General features: G+C 40.2%; 1 protein-coding gene across 3 annotated transcripts in view; it reads left to right on the top strand.

The window, feature by feature from the left end:
- The window catches only part of POLA1 (DNA polymerase alpha 1, catalytic subunit), a 301,449-nt gene that overhangs the window by 30,452 nt on the left and 250,211 nt on the right, over positions 1-20,786 (top strand). For 2 of the 3 annotated variants that reach the window (XM_028122620.2, XM_028122621.2), the window contains exons 16-20: positions 3,980-4,064; positions 7,766-7,827; positions 9,698-9,787; positions 18,604-18,720; positions 20,182-20,357. In XM_028122620.2, coding sequence (XP_027978421.1) covers positions 3,980-4,064; positions 7,766-7,827; positions 9,698-9,787; positions 18,604-18,720; positions 20,182-20,357 — 530 coding nt within the window. The remainder of the gene's footprint in view (positions 1-3,979; positions 4,065-7,765; positions 7,828-9,697; positions 9,788-18,603; positions 18,721-20,181; positions 20,358-20,786) is intronic. The other variant, XM_088028848.1, reaches the window with a different exon arrangement.

Here is a 20,786-nt window from a genome sequence, read left to right as displayed (position 1 = left end):
CACACATTTCCAGGTGTCCTCTTGAGGTGGGGACCAAAATTGTTCCTATTTGAGAACCACTGGTCTAATGACCCCCCCCTTTGTTTTTTACCTGAATTATTTCATTAGGACTTGTAAAACAGTTTTTTAATTCTCTCATCCTTTCCATGTTTATTAAACATGTTAAACATTAGAACGTTTATTAAAATTTTCTATAAAATTAACTTTTCCTCATTAACCACCACTATTGGTTATGCTGCAGTAGTTCATACAGGAAAGATGAGGTCAGTGTGTGCTTTCTCTTTCATTGCGAATTTTCTGAGTAGGAAGTTGGGGGCCTGCATTACATGCAGTGTTGACCAGTGATTTGTTTATTTTTGTTGTTACTTTTATTTTGCTTCCTCTTTTATGGAATATTATGAACTCAGGTTTTATATTTACTCATTATGTTTCAGTTCATTGCCGTCATTATTACTTACTTTTGATGCTTAAATTTGTCTTTGGTCAGTGGGAGCGTCTTTATTGTTCACTTCTAAATCCTTTTGACATTGAAGGGGATGTTTTTTATTTATTTATTTATTTTTATTTTTTTTAAGATTTTATTTATTTATTTGAGAGAGAGAGGATGAGAGATAGAGAGCACGAGAGGGAAGAGGGTCAGAGGTAGAAGCAGACTCCCTGCTGAGCAGGGAGCCCGATGCGGGACTCGATCCCGGGACTCCAGGATCATGACCTGAGCCGAAGGCAGTCGCTTAACCAACTGAGCCACCCAGGCGCCCTGAAGGGGATGTTTTTTAACAACAGCCTTTTGGCATTGTTTTTACTCTGAATTTTTTTTTTACTATGTGATTTGATCTTTTTTTTTTTTTAAGATTTTATTTATTCATTTGAGAGAGAGAATGAGATAGAGAGAGAGCATGAGAGGGGAGAGGGTCAGAGGGAGAAGCAGACTCCCCGCCGAGCAGGGAGCCCGATGCGGGACCCGATCCCGGGACTCCGGGATCATGACCTGAGCCGAAGGCAGTCGCTTAACCAACTGAGCCACCCAGGCGCCCTGTGATTTGATCTTTTAATAATAATTTAGTAGATGGCCGTAGTTAACAGTTAAGTGTTTGGGAAAGGTTTAATTACTTAAAAAAAAAATACCCATCCTCTAGCCCCCACAGTGAGGTTTCTCATACCATTTCACAATAAAGGAAGTAGGGCTTCATGGAGAAATGGCTGATTTAGGGCAGAAAATGTCCAAGATAAGCCTGAAATACCTAGTTATACTAGAAAACAAGGACGATAATTAAAATCTACTGAAGATGTGTCAGAAGGGCCTAGGAGTCAACTTGGAGTTTCCTAATGGCAAAGATGGGACAATTTGAGTACGGATAAGGGTAGCTGCAGCATATTGCAACACATGAGTTCGCACTAATCGTGTAAGCACTAACAACCCTGCATTGGTCATCTGTGAAGGCAGCTAGGGAACCAACTCACTGGTTTGAAAACTGGTAAATAAACAGATTGAATCTAGCATTTCTCTTGATCTTTTTATGAACTCATATTGTACCTCAGGTAACCAAATAATCAATGAAGGGAAGTTTCACTTTATAGAAGGTTTCCATCCAAGAAGTGATGAAGGAAAAATTGAATATTACCACTTTGCAATCCCTAATGAGATAGTGGATCTAGCAACCAGTGGTTGCTAATAGCACCAAAAGAGAGCTAACCAGACATGATGTGCCTGTGCCGTCTGATAGAAGTAATCAGTAGCACCTCTAACATACTCATGCCAAAAAACAATGTGATTTTGATCAGGCCTTTACATCTAAATGTGAATTCACCGACAGTACAGAAACAGAGGAATGTGTTAAATGGTATTATTGGAATACAAGCAGCAAAACCAATACTGTGGGGATACTCTATAGGATGAATGACCCAGTTTCTTCAACAATGAATTGCAGAGAAATAATAGGTGGTGAGATATTGTGCCTATAGTTTTACATATCAACCAATTGCAAAGTATGGACTTACTTGGTAAATAAAATTGAGATTGTTGGGAAAACATGAAAATTTGAATCCTGCCTGGATATTTAGTGATCTTAAGGAATTACTGTTAATTGTATTAGCTATGATTGTGTTACATTTTAAAAACTTACTATCTTTTAAAGTAGTGGTTCTTAACGGGGTGAGATTTTGCCCTTTAGGAGACATTTGGTCATGTCTGGAGACATTTTTGGTTGTCACAACTCGGGAGGTGGAGGGTGGTGCTATTGGCAGCCAGGGATACTGCTAAACCTCCCACAGTGAACAGAACAGCCCCCATAACAAAGAATTATTTGGTCAAAAGTGTCCATAGTGCTGAGGTTGAGAAACCTTGTTTTAGAGATACCTGCTGAAATATTTGTGGATAAAGTGATAGGTCTGAATTTTGCTTCAAATAATCTGGGTGGAGGCAGGAAATGGATAGGAATATTGATGAGTTGATAGCTGAAGGTGAATGATGGGTATATGAGAGTTGACTTTGCTGTTTTTTCTCTTAGTAAATGTTGAGTGAGTGAGTGAGTGTGAGTGAATGAATGAATGAATGGAGAGACATTTTGCCGTCCTAAGTAAATTAGATGGCTTCCTAAGGGTTTAGATTACTTGGTTAATAAAGTTGTTGACTCAGCAAATGTTTCTAAACAGTGTGCTAGTGTGATGGAATACTTGTGACTCAAAATACAGAGGAGGAGACAGATATTAGCCCGATAGCAGAAATAGATGTGACACTTAGAAAAGATACATGTGTTCTGGATAGCATCAAATAAAGGAAGCTACCCAGGCCTAGGAGGCCAGGAAGGTGTCACTGGTTAGGGAAACTTCTTGGGATGGTCTGAGATCAGCCCCTGTGGAAGAGTGAAGGCAGCAAGCCTGGCAGTGGGAGAAAACTGCATTGCAGTTACAGCAAAGGTCTCAGCCAATCCCAGGGAGCTCAGGCATAGCGATGACCCTTCAGAATTTCTCCAGCTTTCTTAGTAGTTGGGAGAATGAGGGCCCTCGTCCTGAAGAGGACTTCTGGGTGACACACCACAGTATCCACCCCAGAAGTCTTTTCTGAAGAAGTAGGGATGGACCTTGCATACTGGTGGGTGAGTAGGAGTTAACTAGGCACAGAGAAAGGGTTTTTTTTCCCCCTAGGGGCAGCAAGCTTTCTCCAGCATGGTGCCATCGGAAGCCATTGTTGGTGTCAGCACAGAAACAGGGAGACCACGTAGGAGGCTAGTAGATGAATAGGTTGATATAAAACATTGAAATCTGGATATGAACATACAAAAGTTTAGGGAGAAAAGTCTCTTAATAACCCCAGCCCTCAGAGATAACTACTATTAACATTTTTGTGTATTTCTTTTCTGTCTTCTCTGCGTATTTTATTAAAAAGTTAGGATTTTATTATAGATGTGATTTGATTTTCTGCTTTTTTCTACAGTTTTTCCTGTGCCTCTACTGTTTCTGATCACAACAGCATTACTTGGTGTTCACAAAAAATTGAGGAAGTACCAGTTTTTTTTTAAAAAAAGTAGTCTCTACACCCAAGTCACATCCCTGAGATCTTGATTCGCATGCTCTACTGACTGAGGCAGCCAGGCGCCCCAGAAAGTACAAATTTTAAAAAGAAAATGAATACCCACAATCCCTCTTTCCCAGCTTCGTCCATGGTTGGCATCCTCCAGATCATTGGTCATGCATGTCTATAGCTTGTTTTTTAAAGATTGAGTCTTTAAACATCACTTACCTGTTTGTTTTGAGATCCCTGGCTAGGAGTCAGGAGTCCTGGGTTCCAGTTCCAGGTCAGAACTTGTTTTCCCCTTCTATTTTCTCTATTTTTGTTTGTTTAAATACTTTCATAATAAAAAGTTAAAATATCTATATGGACTAAAATATTTATCTTTTAATGTTCTGGGTAGTTTTGGTGAGAATGCGGAATGCACACTAGGCATCTGATAAGTGATCTTTTTCTCTCCTTTGTTTGCAGATTATTGCTGTGGCAGCTTTGGTCCATCACAGCTTTGCATTAGATAAAGCGCCCCCACAGCCTCCCTTCCAGTCACACTTCTGTGGTATGTATATTTTTGTAGCTGGTCTTCTAATGGCTTGATTTTAATTTTTCTTGTTTTTTTCTCCGGCTATTGGATCAGTAACTTTTTCTTTTCTTTCTTTTTTTTTTTTTTTTTTTTTTTGATGTTTTCAAGAGTAGTTAGTACATATTGTTAAAGAAGTTTTTTTTTTTTTAATTTTTTGTCAGTTGTGGACACTGTTTTATTGGATTGGTGGCTCCTATTCATTTGGTTTATTTTGTTCAAGGAGAAGTTGGGAGGCAGTTTGACATTTTTTTTTCTGTTCCAGTGGTTATTTTATTGGGGTACTCTACTTTTTTTTCCCTAGGTCAAAATTACACTTTCACTGTTTCCTTTTCATGATGTCTTTCTAAAGCCCATCATAGAAGCCTGACCAAAGTTTTCTGTGTGGTGAGGCAATATGCTAGGGCATAAATGAATGTCTGCCTATTTAGGAGGAGTTACAGTATATCAAATTAGAGTTGGGTTTGCTCTGCATAAAATTCAGTTGGTGAAAAATGTTGAACAGAAATCTGCATGCCATGAGTCAGTCTCCAAAGAGGATTCTGACCTATTCCATGTTGAGACCTTGGCCAGTTAAATAACCATTTTTTTTCTAAACAAGAAAAGGGCAGAATACTATTGATCTGTTATATTTCTTGAAATCTTTTCTAGCCTAGAACCAGCAGTTAGATGGGGCAGCATCTCCTGTCTGATTTTGTGGGTATTGGGAAAGTGGGACTAGGAAAACAAGCAGAGAAGGGAATACCATGTATTATTAATGTGAAGTTTCACTCTTTAAGTGGGGTGGAATATATAGAACGAAAAAAATGGTGAGAATATCCTGGAAAATATGTGGAAGAGAGCAGTCATGAGCTCATCTCAACATGTATTTATTCACCTGCTCTGTGTATGTCACAGTGTGAACAGCTCTTTTGAGTGGCATGGAACTTAGTGAGGGAAGCTTTGGTCATCTTTATTTTTCTAACTTTGAGAAGGTTGGTGTTCCTTCATTGTGTACTAGTTAAGGCTTTGGTGGTGGGGGGATTCCCTTTGGGCAAGACTGTTAAACATCTTCCATTCTGACATAGATGGGTAGATGTTTCATGAAAGTAGTTTTAAACAGTTACAGGGACTTACGGTTCTGTGCATGGCTATTTTTTTTTAATCTAATCTTTTAAACTTTAAAAATTGAGGTATAATTGACATGTAACATTATTTTATTTCAGCTGTGCAACATGACAATTTGATAATTGTATGTATCGTGAAATGATCGCGCCACAATAAGTCTAATTAACATCTGTCATCATAGAAAATGGTTTTTCTTGTGATGAGAACTTTTAAGGTTTACTCTCTTGGCAACTCTCAAACATGCAAGACAGTATTATTAACTATAGTCACCATGCTGTACATTACATCTCTATGACTTATTTTATAACTGAAGTTTGCACTGTTTGACCCTCTTCACCCAGTCCCTCCTCTACCCCCACATCCCATCCCACCTCTGGCAACCATCAGTCTGTTACCTGTATCTATGACCTCATTTTGTCTTTGTTTTTTTTAGATTGCACATATAAGTGAGATCATACAGTATTTATCTTTCTATGTCTGACTTTCTTCGCTTAGCATCATGCCCTTCATGGTTTGTCCATGTTGTCACAAATGGCAAGATTTTTTCCTTATTTTTTACGGCCGAATAATAATCCATTGTATAAATATACCACTTTTTTTTTATCTGTTCATCCATTGATGGGCATTTAGGTTGCTTCCATTTCCTGGCTTTTGTAAATAATGTTGCAGTGAACATGTAGGTGCAGATATCTTTTCAAGTTAGTGATTTCATTTTCTTCAAATACCCAGAAGTAGAATACCTAGATCATAGGGTATATTTATTTTTAATTTTTTGAGGAACCTCCATACTGTTTTCCACAGTGGCAGTACCAGTTTACATTCCCACTAACAGTATACAAGGGTTCACTTTACTCCACATCCTAGGCAACACTTACTATTTCTTTTTCTTTTTCTTTTTTTTTAAAGTAGGCTCCATGCCTACTTAGTGGGGCTTGGACTTACAACCCTGAGATCAAGTGTCACGTGCTCTACTGACTGCGCCAGCCAGGTGCCCCTCTTGTCTTTTTGATAATAGCAATTCTGACAGGTGTGAGGTGATATCTCCGTGTGGTTTTGATTTGCATTTCTTTGATAATTGTGATGTTGACCACTTTTTTTTAATTTTTATTTTTTTAAAAAGATTTATTTATTTACTTGACAGAGAGTGACACAGCGAGAGAGGGAACACAAGCAGGGGGAGTGGGACAGGGAGAAGCAGGCTTCCCGCCAAGCAGGGAGCCCGATGTGGGGCTCGATCCCAGGACCCTGGGATCATGACCTGAGCTGAAGGCAGAGGCTTAATGACTGAGCCACCCAGGTGCCCCCACTTTTTTTTTTAAGATTTTATTTATTTATTTGACAGAGAGAGACAGTGAGAGAGGGAACACAAGCAGGGTGAGTGAGAGAGGGAGAAGCAGACTCCCTGCTGAGCAGGGAGCCCGATGGCGGGGCTTGATTCCAGAACCCTGGGATCATGACCTGAGCCGAAGGCAGACGCTTAACGATTGAGCCACCCAGGTGCCCCTTACGTTGACCACTTTTTCATGTACCTATTGGCTATCTATATATCTTCTTTGGAAAAATGTCTATTCAGAGCCTTTGCCCATTTTTTTTTTTAAAGTACCCTCCATGCCCACTGTGGGGCTTGAACTCACCACCCTGAGATCAAGAGTCACTTGTTCTACTGACTGAGCCAGCCAGGTGCCCCAGCCTTTGCCCAATTTTGAATTGGATTGTTTGTTTTATAGCAATCGAGTTTCAGGAGTTCTTTGTATATTTTGGGTATTAACCTTTTATCACATATATGATTTGCAAATATTTTCTCCCATTTGTTAGGTTGCCTTTTCATTTAGTTGATGGTTTCCTTTGCTCTGCAAGAGCTTTTTATTGTGATGTAGTCCTACTTGATTATTTTTGCTTTTGATGCCTTTCCTTTTGGTGTCAAATCCAAAAAGATCGTCACCAAGACCAATGTCAGGGAGCTTACTGCCCGTTTTCTTCTAAGAGTTTTATGGTTTCAAGTCCTTATATTCACTCTTCAATGCATTTTCACTTAGTTTTTGTGTATGGTGTAAGATTGTGGTCCAGTTTCATTCTTTTATATGTGGCTGTCTAGTTTTCTTATCACCATTTAGTAAAGAGACTGTCCTTTTCCCATTGTGTAGTCATACCTCCATTGTCATAAATTAATTGATCATATATGGATGCATTAATTTCTGGGCTCTCCATTTTGTTCCATTGATCTAGATGTCTGTTTTTATCCCAGTACCATACTGTTTTGATTACTGCAGCTTTGGAGTATAGTTTTAAATCAGGGAGCGTGACACCTCCTGCTTTGTTCTTCTTTCCCAAGATTGCTTAGGCTACTTGGGGTCTTTGTGGTTCCATAATGAATTTTAGGATTGTTTGTTCTGGCTTTTCTTTTGAGGTCCAACAACATGACCGATGGAAATACTTGAACTCTTAACTTTTTAGAGATTAGGGGGTATTTGTTTATATTTACGACAGTTTACATTTGGAAACGTGCGGCATATGTGTACTTGAAATTGGACTAAGATGGTGATGGAATCTTTATTTTTTTTCCCTTCTTACAGTTGTATCTAAACCAAAGGACTGTATTTTTCCATATACTTTCAAAGAAGACATTAAGGAAAAGGTAAAGGACTCATCACTTACTCCTTTTAAATATGAAGCATCTATTTAGAAAAAGAAAAGGAGGATGGTGTGGATTAGTAGAATAGGCTATTTTATATGTTAATTTATTAGATCTGTTCTTGCTAGATTGGACTGTGGCATTAATCCATTCAAAATGTATTAGAAAGATGAAAGTAGAAACATTTAACAATGTATAAATGTTTTGCCACCTGAAAATAATGTGGTTCTATACCCTATTAGTAGGTGGATAGGCTCAAATCCTCCTTCAGAGAGCTTTCCAAAATGCGTGATCATGGTGATTACTGTTTTGATGCAATGTTAGGTAGAGCCCCTTCCCCTATCCTCCAGCTTGAAGAAAGCCAAGTGAAGTTGGGAATACTGGATAATAAAGGGGACACATATTGGAAAGGTCGATATGGGCTGGCCAGAATTGATCAGCAATCTCTCAACTGCCAGTATACTCCATGGAGAAGTTTTCATGGGTCCCTAATAAAATAGGGGGTGGAAAAAAATAGTGTAATGTAGTGAGTTTGTCACAAGGTAAATGTATTCAATGTAAAGAATTTGTTTTTTGGAGAGTATGTTTCTTTTGTGAAACGTTTGTGCTCATAAATTTGTGGGTTGGTTTTATTTTTTTAATATCCTCACTTGACAAAATTTTAGCAAACTTGTCAGGTTCCACTTATTTTAAGTTGGCTTGAGAAGTCCAGCAGTCTGGGGTAATGTTGGATCATGCTATTATTTGTGAAGTGCTCTGAATTACCTATCCAAGTAAAATGATCTTGGAAAATTCTTTTAGAGTCAAACTGATATTTGTAGCCAAGTTAGTTGTAGAAAACACATAGCTATCAACTTCCATTTTAAGAGAGTCTTAATAAGAGTGGATCTTTTGAATACCTGATTTATATTCAGTAATCCAAGTAGAAGCCTTTTGAATGAAGATAGGTTTTATTTATACTTAAGATGCCTATAATTCTTAAATGTATGTTTGTTTTCAGTCTAGTTTCTTATTTATGGGTTCTTACACCATTCTTGGAGATTAGTTTATGCAATCCTTGGGATTTCTTTATGTGGTAAATTCATAAACAGCAAAATCTACCAGGGATTATACAGGAAAGTAAGTAATGTTTTTGACAGGTACTCGGATTCATATGCTTGTTCATATGTGTCCAGATGTCCAAGTGTGTCCCTGTGGAGGGACATATCTGCACTTCATGGTGCTCAGCATTTAAAGTTTTGCTTTATTGGGGCGCCTGGGTGGCTCAGTCGTTAAGCGTCTGCCTTCAGCTCAGGTCATGGTCCCAGGGTCCTGGGATCGAGCCCCACGTCGGGCTCCCTGCTCAGAGAAGCTTGCTTCTCCCTCTCCCACTCCCCCTGCTTGTGTTCTCTCTCTTGCTGTGTCTCTCTCTGTCAAATAAATAAATGAATAAATCTTTAAAATAAATGAAGTTTTGCTTTATTTACACACTTATTACTAGAATGAACTCCTCAGAGACTTTGGGCAATTATTACTGTGAAACCTAGAATCAGCAATGTCATTGCTTCATTTAGTTTTGAAATGGATGGATTCTTTGTGGTTTTTTAAAATATTCTGAGAGAGAGAGAGAGAGAGAGAGAGAGAGAGCGTGCACATGACTGGGGGGAGAGGGAGGGGGAGAAGCAGGGAGAGGGAGAGGCTACAAATATCAGCCCCAATGCCCAATGCGGGGCTCGATCCCAGGACCCGAAGGCAGACGCTTAACCGACTGAGCCACCCAGGCGCGCCTGGATGGATTCTTTTAATTCTAAGAAATCTAACCCTGCTTGAACAAGGAGCCAAGTATAGTACTTAAAAGTAAAGAGTAAGTGACGGGTATGTTTTTATCTAACAGAATGTGAAGGTTGAGATTGCTGCAACAGAAAGAACATTGCTAGGTTTTTTCCTCGCCAAAGTTCACAAAATTGATCCTGATATCATTGTGGTGAGTAGATGTCTCATCATGCCATGGGGGAAGCTCTTCATTCCTTATTAGTTCTTTTCAGTACTTATGAGAGTCTTGCAGAGAATCTTTTTTTTTTTAAATCTAGGTAAAATTGGTATATAATATGTAAGTTTCAGGTGTATAGTATTATAATTTGACATCTGTATACACTACAAAGTGATGGCCACCACGAGTCTCAGTCACCACCATACCCTTCACTTTTTTGCCCACCCCCCCAAGCTCCTTTCACTCTGGTAATTAGCAGTCTGTTCTCTATCAGTGAGTTTGTTTTTGTGTAGTTTTGTTTGTTCGTTTTTTTAGATTCCACATTTGAGTGAAATCATACATTCCAGTATTCTAGATATTATATATTTTGTTGTACATCTTGAAAGCACCAGGAAAATTTTGTCCACATGCCCTGCTTTGGTGCTCTGGCTCAGAACTAGTTCCTCACCCAGTTTTCCCTAGTAGTCTCTCTCGGGCCCCAAGGAGATGTCATGGTGCCTAGGATAGCTGGCCTGGCTTAGGGTGTTAGAGCCAAGTCTGTGTGTGAGAAATCCAAACTGATTTGATGTAAGAGAGAATCCTGACACTGGTGTGAGTCCCTAATCCCAGGAATGATAATTTGGAAATGAGACTTCCTTGTGTCTTTGGGTTTCTTAATTTAATAGACAAAACTGCCATAAATATATAGTGGTACACATTTTTAATTAAAATTAGAAGTAAATCTATTGATCTGATTTATTTTAAGCTTCATCTAGTTTTTTTTTTTTTAAAGATTTTATTTATTTATTTGAGAGAGAGAGAGCATGAGAGAGAGCATGAGAGGGAAGAGGGTCAGAGGGAGAAGCAGACTCCCTGCTGAGCAGGGAGCCCGATGCTGGACTCGATCCCGGGACTCCAGGATCATGACCTGAGCCGAAGGCAGTTGCTTAACCAACTGAGCCACCCAGGTGCCCCGAGCTTCATCTAGTTTTTTAATAAACATAGACAGTGAACCATATTATTCGCATGATGGAAATTACCATTATAGACATGGAAAATTTGGTTGCGTTTTTGTTTATTTTTAAGTAGGCTCCATGCCCACCGTGGAGCCCAACATGGTGCTTGAACTCACGACCCTGAGATCAAGATCTAAGCCGAAATCAAGAGTCAGATGCTTAACCGACTAAGCCACCCAGGTGCCCATAGTTGCATTTTTGAGATAATTTCTACTTGGTATAGTTTTGTTTCCTAATTTGAACTATCTCCTGGTATTGTGTAGTTTGTTATACATTAAGAGTCTATTTTTAAAAATTTTTTATTGTTATGTTAATCATCATACATTACATCATTAGTTCTTGATGTAGTGTTCCATGATTCATTGTTTGTGTATAACACCCAGTGCTCCATGCAGACTGTGCCCTCTTTAATACCCATCACCAGGCTAACCCATCCCCCTACCCTCCTCCCCTCTAGAACCCTCAGTTTGTTTTTCAGAGTCCACCGTCTCTCATGGTTCATCTCCCCCTCCGACTTACTCCCCTTCATTCTTCCCCTCCTGCTATCTTCTTTTTCTTTTTTCTTAACATATGTTACATTATTTGTTTCAGAAGTACAGATCTGTGATTCAACAGTCTTCCACAATTCACAGCGCTCACCATAGCACATACCCTACCCACTGTCTATCACCCAACCACCCCATCCCTCCCACTCCCCACCACTCCAGCAACACTCAGTTTGTTTCCTGAGATTAAGAATCCCTCATATCAGTGAGGTCATATGATACATGTCTTTCTCTGATTGACTCATTTCACTCAGCATAACACCCTCCAGTTCCATCCACGTCGTTGCAAATGGCAAGATCTCATTCCTTTTGATGGCTGCATAATATTCCATTGTGTACATATACCACTTCTTCTTTATCCATTCATCTGTCGATGGACATCTTGGCTCTTTCCACAGTTTGGCTATTGTGGACATTGCTGCTATAAACATCGGGGTGCACGTACCCCTTCGGATCCCTACATTTGTATCTTTGTGGTAAATACCCAGTAGTGCAATTGCCGGATCGTATGGTAGCTCTATTTTCAACTGTTTGAGGAACCTCCATACTGTTTTCCAGAGTGGTTGCACCAGCTTGCATCCCCGCCAACAGTGTAGGAGGGTTCCCCTTTCTCCGCATCCCCGCCAACATCTGTCGTTTCCTGACTTGTTAATTTTAGCTATTCTGACTGGTGTGAGGTGGTATCTCATTGAGGTTTTGATTTGGATTTCCCTGATGCCAAGCGATGTTGAGCACTTTTTCATCTGTCTGTTGGCCATTTGGATGTCTTTGGAAAAATGTCTGTTCATGTCTTCTGCCCATTTCTTGATTGGATTATTTGTTCTTTGGGTGTTGAGTTTGATAAGTTCTTTATAGATTTTGGATACTAGCCCTTTATCTGATATGTCATTTGCAAATATTTTCTCCCATTCTGTCGGTTGTTTTTTGGTTTTGTGGACTGTTTCTTTTGCTGTGCAAAAACTTTTTATCTTGATGAAATCCCAAGAGTTCATTTTTGCCCTTGCTTCCCTTGCCTTTGGCGATGTTTCTAGGAAGAAGTTGCTGCGGCTGAGGTCGAAGAGGTTGCTGCCTGTGTTCTCCTTTAGGATTTTGATGGACTCCTGTCTCACGTTTAGGTCTTTCAAGCATTTGGAGTCTATTTGTGTGTGTGGCGTAAGGAAATGGTCCAGTTTCATTCTTCTGCATGTGGCTGTCCAATTTTCCCAACACCATTTGTTGAAGAGACTGTCTTTATTCCATTGGACATTCTTTCCTGCTTTGTCAAAGATGAGTTAACCATAGAGTTGAGGGTCCATTTCTGGGCTCTCGATTCTGTTCCATTGATCTATGTGTCTGTTTTTGTGCCAGTACCATACTGTCTTGATGATGACAGCTTTGTAATAGAGCTGGAAGTCCGGAATTGTGATGCCGCCAGCTTTGCTTTTCTTTTTCAATATATTCCTCTGGCTATTCGGGGTCTCTTCTGGTTCCATACAAATTTTAGGATTATTTGTTCCATTTCTTTGAAAAAAGTGGATGGTATTTTGATGGGGATTGCATTGAATGTGTAGATTGCTGTAGGTAGCATTGACATCTTCACAATGTTTGTTCTTCCAATCCATGAGCATGGAACGTTTTTCCATTTCTTTGTGTCTTCTTCCATTTTTCATGAGTATTTTATAGTTTTCTGAGTATAGATCCTTTGCCTCTTTGGTGAAATTTATTCCTAGGTATCTTATGGTTTTGGGTGCAATTGTAAATGGGATCGACTCCTTGATTTGTCTCTCTTCTGTCTTGTTGTTGGTGTATAGGAATGCCACTGATTTCTGTGCACTGATTTTATATCCTGCTACTTTACTGAATTCCTGTATGAGTTCTAGCAGTTTGGGGGTGGAGTCTTTTGGGTTTTCCACATACAGTATCATATCATCTGCAAAGAGTGAGAGTTTGACTTCCTCTTTGCCAATTTGGATGCCTTTGATTTCTTTTTGTTGTCTGATTGCTGTGGCTAGGACTTCTAATACTATGATGAATAGCAGCGGTGATAGTGGACATCCCTGCCGCGTTCCTGACCTTAGGGGAAAAGCTCTCAGCTTTTCCCTGTTGAGAATGATATTCGCTGTAGGTTTTTCATAGATGGCTTTTATGATATTGAGGTATGTACCCTCTATCCCTATACTCTGAAGAGTTTTGATCAAGAAAGGATGCTGTACTTTGTCAAATGCTTTTTCTGCATCTATTGAGAGGATCATGTGATTCTTGTTCTTTCTTTTGTTAATGTATTGTATCACGTTGATTGATTTGCGGATGTTGAACCAGCCTTGCAGCCCAGGGATAAATCCCACTTGGTCATGGTGAATAATCCTTTTAATGTACTGTTGGATCCTATTGGCTAGTATTTTGGTGGGAATTTTTGCATCCATGTTCATCAAGGATATTGGTCTGTCATTCTCCTTTTTGATGGGGTCTTTGTCTGGTTTTGGGATCAAGGTAATGGTGGCCTCATAAAATGAGTTTGGAAGTTTTCCTTCCATTTCTATTTTTTGGAACAGTTTCAGGAGAATAGGTATTAATTCTTCTTGAAATGTCTGATAGAATTCCCCTGGGAAGCTATCTGGCCCTGGGCTTTTGTTTCTTGGGAGATTTTTGATGACTGCTTCAATTTCCTTAGTGGTTATAGGTCTGTTCAGGTTTTCTATTTCTTCCTGGTTCAATTGTGGTAGTTGATACATCTCTAGGAATGCACCCATTTCTTCCAGGTTATCTAATTTGCTGGCATAGAGTTGCTCATCATATGTTCTTATAATTGTTTGTATTTCTTTGGTGTTGGTTGTGATCTCTCCTCTTTCATTCATGATTTTGTGGATTTGGGTCATTTTTCTTTTCTTTTTGATAAGTCTGGCCAGAGGTTTATCAATCTTGTTAATTCTTTCAAAGAACCAGCTCCTAGTTTCATTGATCTGTTCTGCTGTTCTTTTGGTTTCTATTTCATTGATTTCTGCTCTGATCTTTATTATTTCTCTTCTCCTGCTGGGTTTAGGCTTTATGTGCTGTTCTTTCTCCAGCTCCTTTAGGTGTAGGGTTAGGTTGTGTATTTGAGACCTTTCTTGTTTCTTGAGAAAGGCTTGTATTGCTATATACTTTCCTCTCAGGACTGCCTTTGCTGTATCCCAAAGATTTTGAGCAGTTGTGTTTTCATTTTCATTGGTTTCCATGAATTTTTTTAATTCTCCTTTAATTTCCTGGTTGACCCATTCATTCTTTAGTAGGATGCTCTTTAGCCTCCATGTGTTTGAGTTCTTTCCGAGTTTCCTCTTGTGATTGAGTTCTAGTTTCAAAGCATTGTGGTCTGAAAATATGCAGGGAATGATCCCAATCTCTTGGTACCGGTTGAGACCTGATTTGTGACCTAGGATGTGATCAATTCTGGAGAATGTTCCATGGGCACTAGAGAAGAATGTGTATTCCGTTGCTTTGGGATGGAATGTTCTGAATATGTCTGTGAAGTCCATTTGGTCCAGTGTGTCATTTAAAGTCTTTATTTCCTTGTTGATCTTTTGCTTTGATGAGCTGTCCATTTCAGTCGGGGGTTGTTAAAGTCCCCCACTATAATTGTATTGTTGTCAATGTGTTTCTTCGCTTTTGTTATTCATTGCCTTATAAAATTGGCTGCTCCCATGTTCGGGGCATAGATATTTACAATTGTTAGATCTTCTTGTTGGATAGACCCTTTAAGTAGGATATAGTGTCCTTCCTCATCTCTTATTACAGTCTTTGTCTTAAAATCTAATTTGTCTGCTGTAAGGATTGCCACCCCAGCTTTCTTTTGGTGTCCATTAGCATGGTAACTTGTTTTCCACCCCCTCACTTTCAATCTGGGGGTGTCTTTGGGTCTAAAATGAGTCTCTTGCAGACAGCATATTGATGGGTCTTGTTTTTTAATCCAATCTGATAGCCTTTGTCTTCTGATTGGGGCATGTAGCCCATTTACATTCAGGGTAACTATTGAAAGGTATGAATTTAGTGCCATTGTATTGCCTGTAAGGTGGCTGTTACTGTATATTGTCTCCGTTCCTTTCTGATCTATGCTGCTTTTAGGCTCTCTCTTTGCTTAGAGGACTCCTTTCAAAATTTCTTGGAGGGCTGGTTTCGTGTTTGCAAATTCCTTCAGTTTTTGTTTGTCCTGGAAGCTTTTTATCTCTCCTTCTATTTTCAATGACAGCCTAGCTGGATATAGTATTCTTGGCTGCATATTTTTCTCGTTTAGTGCTCTGAATCTATCATGCCAGTCCTTTCTGGCCTGCCAGGTCTCTGTGGATAGGTCTGTTGCCAATCTAATATTTCTACCATTGTAGGTAACATATCTCTTCTCCCGAGCTGCTTTCAGGATTTTCTCTTTGTCTCTGAGACTCGTAAGTTTTACTATTAGATGTCGGGGTGTTGACCTATTTTTATTGATTTTGAGAGGGTTTCTCTGTGCCTCCTGGATTTTGATGCCCGTTTCCTTCCTCACATTAGGGAAGTTCTCTGCTATTATTTGCTCCAATATACCTTCTGCCCCTCTCTCTCTTTCTTCTTCTTCTGAGATCCCAATTATTCTAATGTTGTTTCGTCTTATCGTATCGCTTATCTCTCGAATTCTGCCATCGTGATCCTGCCGTTGTTTCTCTCTCTTTTTCTCAGCCTCTTTATTTTCCATCATTTGGTCTTCTATATCGCTGATTCTCTCTTCTGCCTCATTTATCCTAGCAGTTAGTGCCCCCATTTTTGATTGCACCTCATTAATAGCCTTTTTGATTTCAACTTGGTTAGATTTTAGTTCTTTTATTTCTCCAGAAAGGGTTTCTCTAATAACTTGCATGCTTTTTTCAAGCCCAGCTAGTATCTTTAAAGTCATGATTCTGAACTCTAGGTCCGACATCGTACTAATGTCCGTATTGAGTAGGTCCCTGGCTGACGGTACTACCTCTTGTTCTTTTTGCTGAGGTGGTTTTTTTCATCTTGTCATTTTGTCCAGAAGAGAATAGATGAATGAGAGAACAAAATGCTAACAGATTAAGACCGTCCCCAGCAAATATACTCTATACACATCAGAAAAGACCTGAAACCAGGGGAAAAGAAAGGGAAAGAAAGAGAAAAGAAAAAGAAAAAAAAAAGATAAAAACAAAAACAGAACAATACAAAAAAAACAGAATATGATCAGATATGATCAGGCTAGTGCATAGATCAGTGCCACACACTAGATTTTGGGCGTATTTTGGTCTGTTAGAAAAAAGTGCCTCCCAAAATTTTAAAGGAAGAAAGACTTATATATGTACAAAACAAGGGTTGATACAATGAAGGGATGGAAGATGACTGTAAAGATGAAAATTATAAAAGATTTTATAAAAGGACTTGATAAGTTGTTTGAAAAAAGAAAAGATTTAAAAAAAAAAAAGAGAATGTGATCAGGCAGGAGACTAGAACAAAGCCATACACTAGTGATTTAGGGTATATTTTGATCTGTTAGAAGAAACTGTATCTCAAAATTTTAAAGAGAGAACAACATATATATATTCCAAAAATAAGGGTAACTACTATGAAGGGATAAAATATGACTCTAAAAATGAAAAATAAAAAATGTTTTTTTACAAAAAGGGATTGTTAAGATGTTGGTTGGAAAAGGGAAAAAGAATAATTAAAAAAAGAGTTAAAAAATTAACTTTGAAAAACTAATGAATCATGGTAAAAAAAAGCCATGAATTCTTTGTGCAGTATTCCCCTAGCGCTGGAGTTCTCCTGTTCTCCTTGACGGTAAACTTGGTCTTGGCTGGCTGTTCGTGCTGATCTTCTGGGGGAGGGGCCTGTTGCCTTTGGTTCCCAAATGTCTTTGCCGGAAGTGGAATTGCCCCGCCCTTGTCGGTCCGGGCTGAGCAAGCTGCTTGGGTTTGCTCTCATGAGCTTTTGTTCCCTGCAAGCTCTGGTACAGCTTTGGAGGACCAGGTTGAAAATGGTGGCCTCCCAATCTCCAGTCGGAGGAGCTGAGAACTCGGGGCCCCGCTCCTCAGTGCGCCCCCAGAGAAAAGTAGTCACTCCCGTCTCCCTGGTCTCCGGCTGCACTCCGTGCTCACCCAGCCTGTGACGGAGCGTTTCTATCTCTGGCACTCGTCCCCGTGTGGAGTCTCCAAACCCAGCAGATCCCTGCGGTGCGCTCCCGCGCCGCTCCTCCCCCTGGGGGAGGGAGGGGAGTCTCCCCGGATCTGCTGCTTGTTGGGTCCCTGCTGGAGGAGCAGTGTCCTGACTGGGCCGTGGATCACAGTTTATGGCAACCCCGAGCTGAGAGCCCACGCCTCGGCTCCGTCTCTGCAGCCGGCTTCCCCGCTCCGATACCTGGGAGCTCTGCTGCACTCAGGCACCCCCGATCTTTCTGTGACCCCGAGGGTCCTGAGACCACACTGTCCCGCAAGGGTTCCACCTCCTCGCTTAGCCACTGGAGCGACGTCCCTCAGCGGAGCCGGCTTCTAAAAGTTCCGATTTTGTGCTCCGCGGCTCTATCACTTGCCAGAAGTGGCCGACGGAGGCCCCCTCCCCCACCGTCTATCCTCCCGAATATCGCCTCGGATTCACTTCTCCACACATCCTACCTTCCAGTACGTGGTCGCTTCTCTGTTCAGAGAGTTGTTGCTACTCTCTTCTTTGATCTCTTGTTGAGTTCGTAGGTGTTCAGAATGGTTTGATCCCTATTCAGCTGAATTCCTGAGACCAGAGGAAATCCAGGTCTCCTACTCCTCTGCCATCTTGCTCCGCCCCCACATTAAGAGTCTAAATCAGTAGTGTTTGAACTCAGTTCCTTAAGAAGAAAGTAGATGCAGTTCCCGAGTTTTCTAAGAAGTCTGTATAAACTGTTGCAGAACACAGGCAGATTCTCAGTTTTTAAGGAATTAAAATGGAATTACTTGAACAAAGCTTTTACTGATCGTGAAAAAGTATGGGACATAAAAATTTGCATTTGCCTCCGAGACTATGAGGCATGAGCTGAAAATTAAAAGACATCATATGAACCTTGCATCAATTAGGATGAAATAAAGTTTATTCCAGCAATCTGCTTAGCAGTTTTGTTAATGTCAAGGCTAATGAATGCTGCTGATGAATACATTCCTGAAGAAGAAAGGACCCCAATCGGAGGTAAGCTCATGATGCCTTCAATTAGAGACCAGAAAAAGAAAGGGCAAAGAAGTTCTGTGCATATGAAGATAAATCCTCTAATTTGCGTTTGTTATAATGTTATTGGCTGCCTTCTTTTTCTGACTAGGGTCATAATATTTATGGATTTGAACTGGAAGTGCTCCTGCAGAGAATTAACGTGTGCAAAGTTCCTCACTGGTCCAAGATAGGTCGACTGAAGCGATCCAACATGCCAAAGCTTGGGGTAAAAATAGTTTTCAAAATCTTACTTCTTGACTTGGCTTCTTTATATGGAGAGTAGCTACCTGGGAACATGCTGTGCTTCTTTGACTAAGAGTTGGTTGTCTTGTAATAGGACATTTTAACTTTGGCACTAAACATCTTTTCCTTTGAATGCAACATTTTATTGGTTGAAGCCTCTGGTAGTTATTTAAAATCAGCTGTTAGAATCTAGAGATGGCACGTACATGTTACTTCCACTTCGGTGTTACCGATGCTGTAGCCCTTAGAGCAGAGTTGCAGGGCTCAGAGATCAGTAAGTGTTATCATTCAGGACTCAGAGGGGAAGGAAGAGTGGGAGGGAGCTGACGTTGAATGTGTAAGGCAGCCACAGGCTAAGTGCCTGCGCAGTAGTTGCCTGTCACAGCAACTCCAGTTTTGCTATGCTTCTCACAGGGGTAACAGAACTTGTTCAAGGTTGTAGGCCTAGTCTGGGGAAGAACTGAGGTTTTGAACCTGGCCTGTCTTGACTCTTTTAAAGCCTATGTATTTTTCATTCTACCTGCTTGTTTTCACTTAGGGAGGTTTTGGTGGTTTTTGTATGAAGCCACCTTCATTTCCTAAGCATGAGAGTGCTCATTGCTTGAAATCTTATTTTACTTAAAGCTTACAACTAAAATGGGCATGTTGCCTCATCAGAAAACTTAGGAATCTGTACCTTTTATGATACTTTCAGTAGATTCTGCTGTTGCAGATTGGAGTTGGAGCCAGTGCTCTTGCTTCTTTTCCTGTTCTTCCCTTTAAGGTGATAGAGCTGTTATTAACCTTCATCCCAGCGCTTGATTTACTAACTCCTTACCCCTTCATGGGTTTTCTTTATATGGCATTTTCTGAGTGAGGCCTACCATGACTACCCGATTTAAGGTGCAGCCCCCCTAAATTCCCGTTTTCCTCACCTGTTCTACTTTTTCTCTTTTCCGTATGTTTATTATCTCCTGAAACTATATAGTTTCTTGCTTTTGATGTCCATTTTTTGTTGTATATTTCAGATGAGATCAGGAATCTTCTGTTTTGCTCACTGCTATATCCCTAGTGCTAGAGCAGTGTCAGCTACATAGTGAACATTCAGAAATATTTTTTTAAAGATTTTATTTATTTAGTTGCCAGCGAGAGAAAGGAGGGGGGAAAGTAGGGGGAGTAGCAGAGGAAGAGGGAGAAGCAGGCTCTCTGTCTGAGCAGAGAGCCTGATGCGGGTCTCGATCTCAGGACCCGGGGATCATGACCTGAGCTGAAGGCAGACGCTTAACCGATGGAGCCACTCAGGTGCCCCATACATTCAGAAATATTTGACTGATGGCTGACTGAGTGGTGAATGGGAGATTGAGTTTCCTCATTGTAACTCTGGGCTAGCTTCAAAGCGAGTTAGAACAGAAGGTTCCCAGTGTCTGCTCGTCCATGGGATTTGCTTTTTGTCCTCCCCCTGTAGGGCAGGAGTGGATTTGGTGAAAGAAACGCTACCTGTGGCCGAATGATCTGTGATGTGGAAATTTCAGCAAAGGAATTGATTCGTTGTAAAAGCTACCATTTGTCTGAACTTGTTCAACAAATCCTGAGAACTGAAAGGGTTGTAATCCCAATGGAAAATGTACGAAATATGTACAGGTATGATTCTGGGTGCTTTGGAGTTTGTCTGTCTTGAAATGAGCAACAGCAGGAGGCCAGCATCGCCTTCAGGCTGGAGGGACCAGGAGTGTGTGGGTTTCTGGGGTGGAACTGCCTTCATGTCAGCACCAGCATCTCTGTTACTTTAATAACTTAAATTATTTTTCCTCTTGAATTATTTTATCAATGTATCTCCATCACCCTTACTCATCCTGACCTCATCTAGATGTTTCCTAAGAGCAGTTTGGAAATTGATGTGATAGTGAGGTTTCCTTCAGGAGATAGTGTAAATCTTTTGGAAATAGAAAAACTGAGAAATCACTATGTAGAGATATTACTTGATTATTTCTTTTATCCATCTTTCTTGGAGTAAAATTGATAAATAGAAATTGTATATATTTAAGGTATACAAACTGATGTTTGATAAAT

This window comes from Eumetopias jubatus, unplaced genomic scaffold (genome assembly GCF_037043125.1).
Source record: "Eumetopias jubatus isolate StellerSeaLion01/CBP00866 unplaced genomic scaffold, mEumJub1_p1.0 scaffold_11, whole genome shotgun sequence".
Taxonomy (NCBI): domain Eukaryota; kingdom Metazoa; phylum Chordata; class Mammalia; order Carnivora; family Otariidae; genus Eumetopias; species Eumetopias jubatus.
Note: the sequence above shows the minus strand (reverse complement) of the source record. Positions and strands in the feature narration are given on the sequence as shown.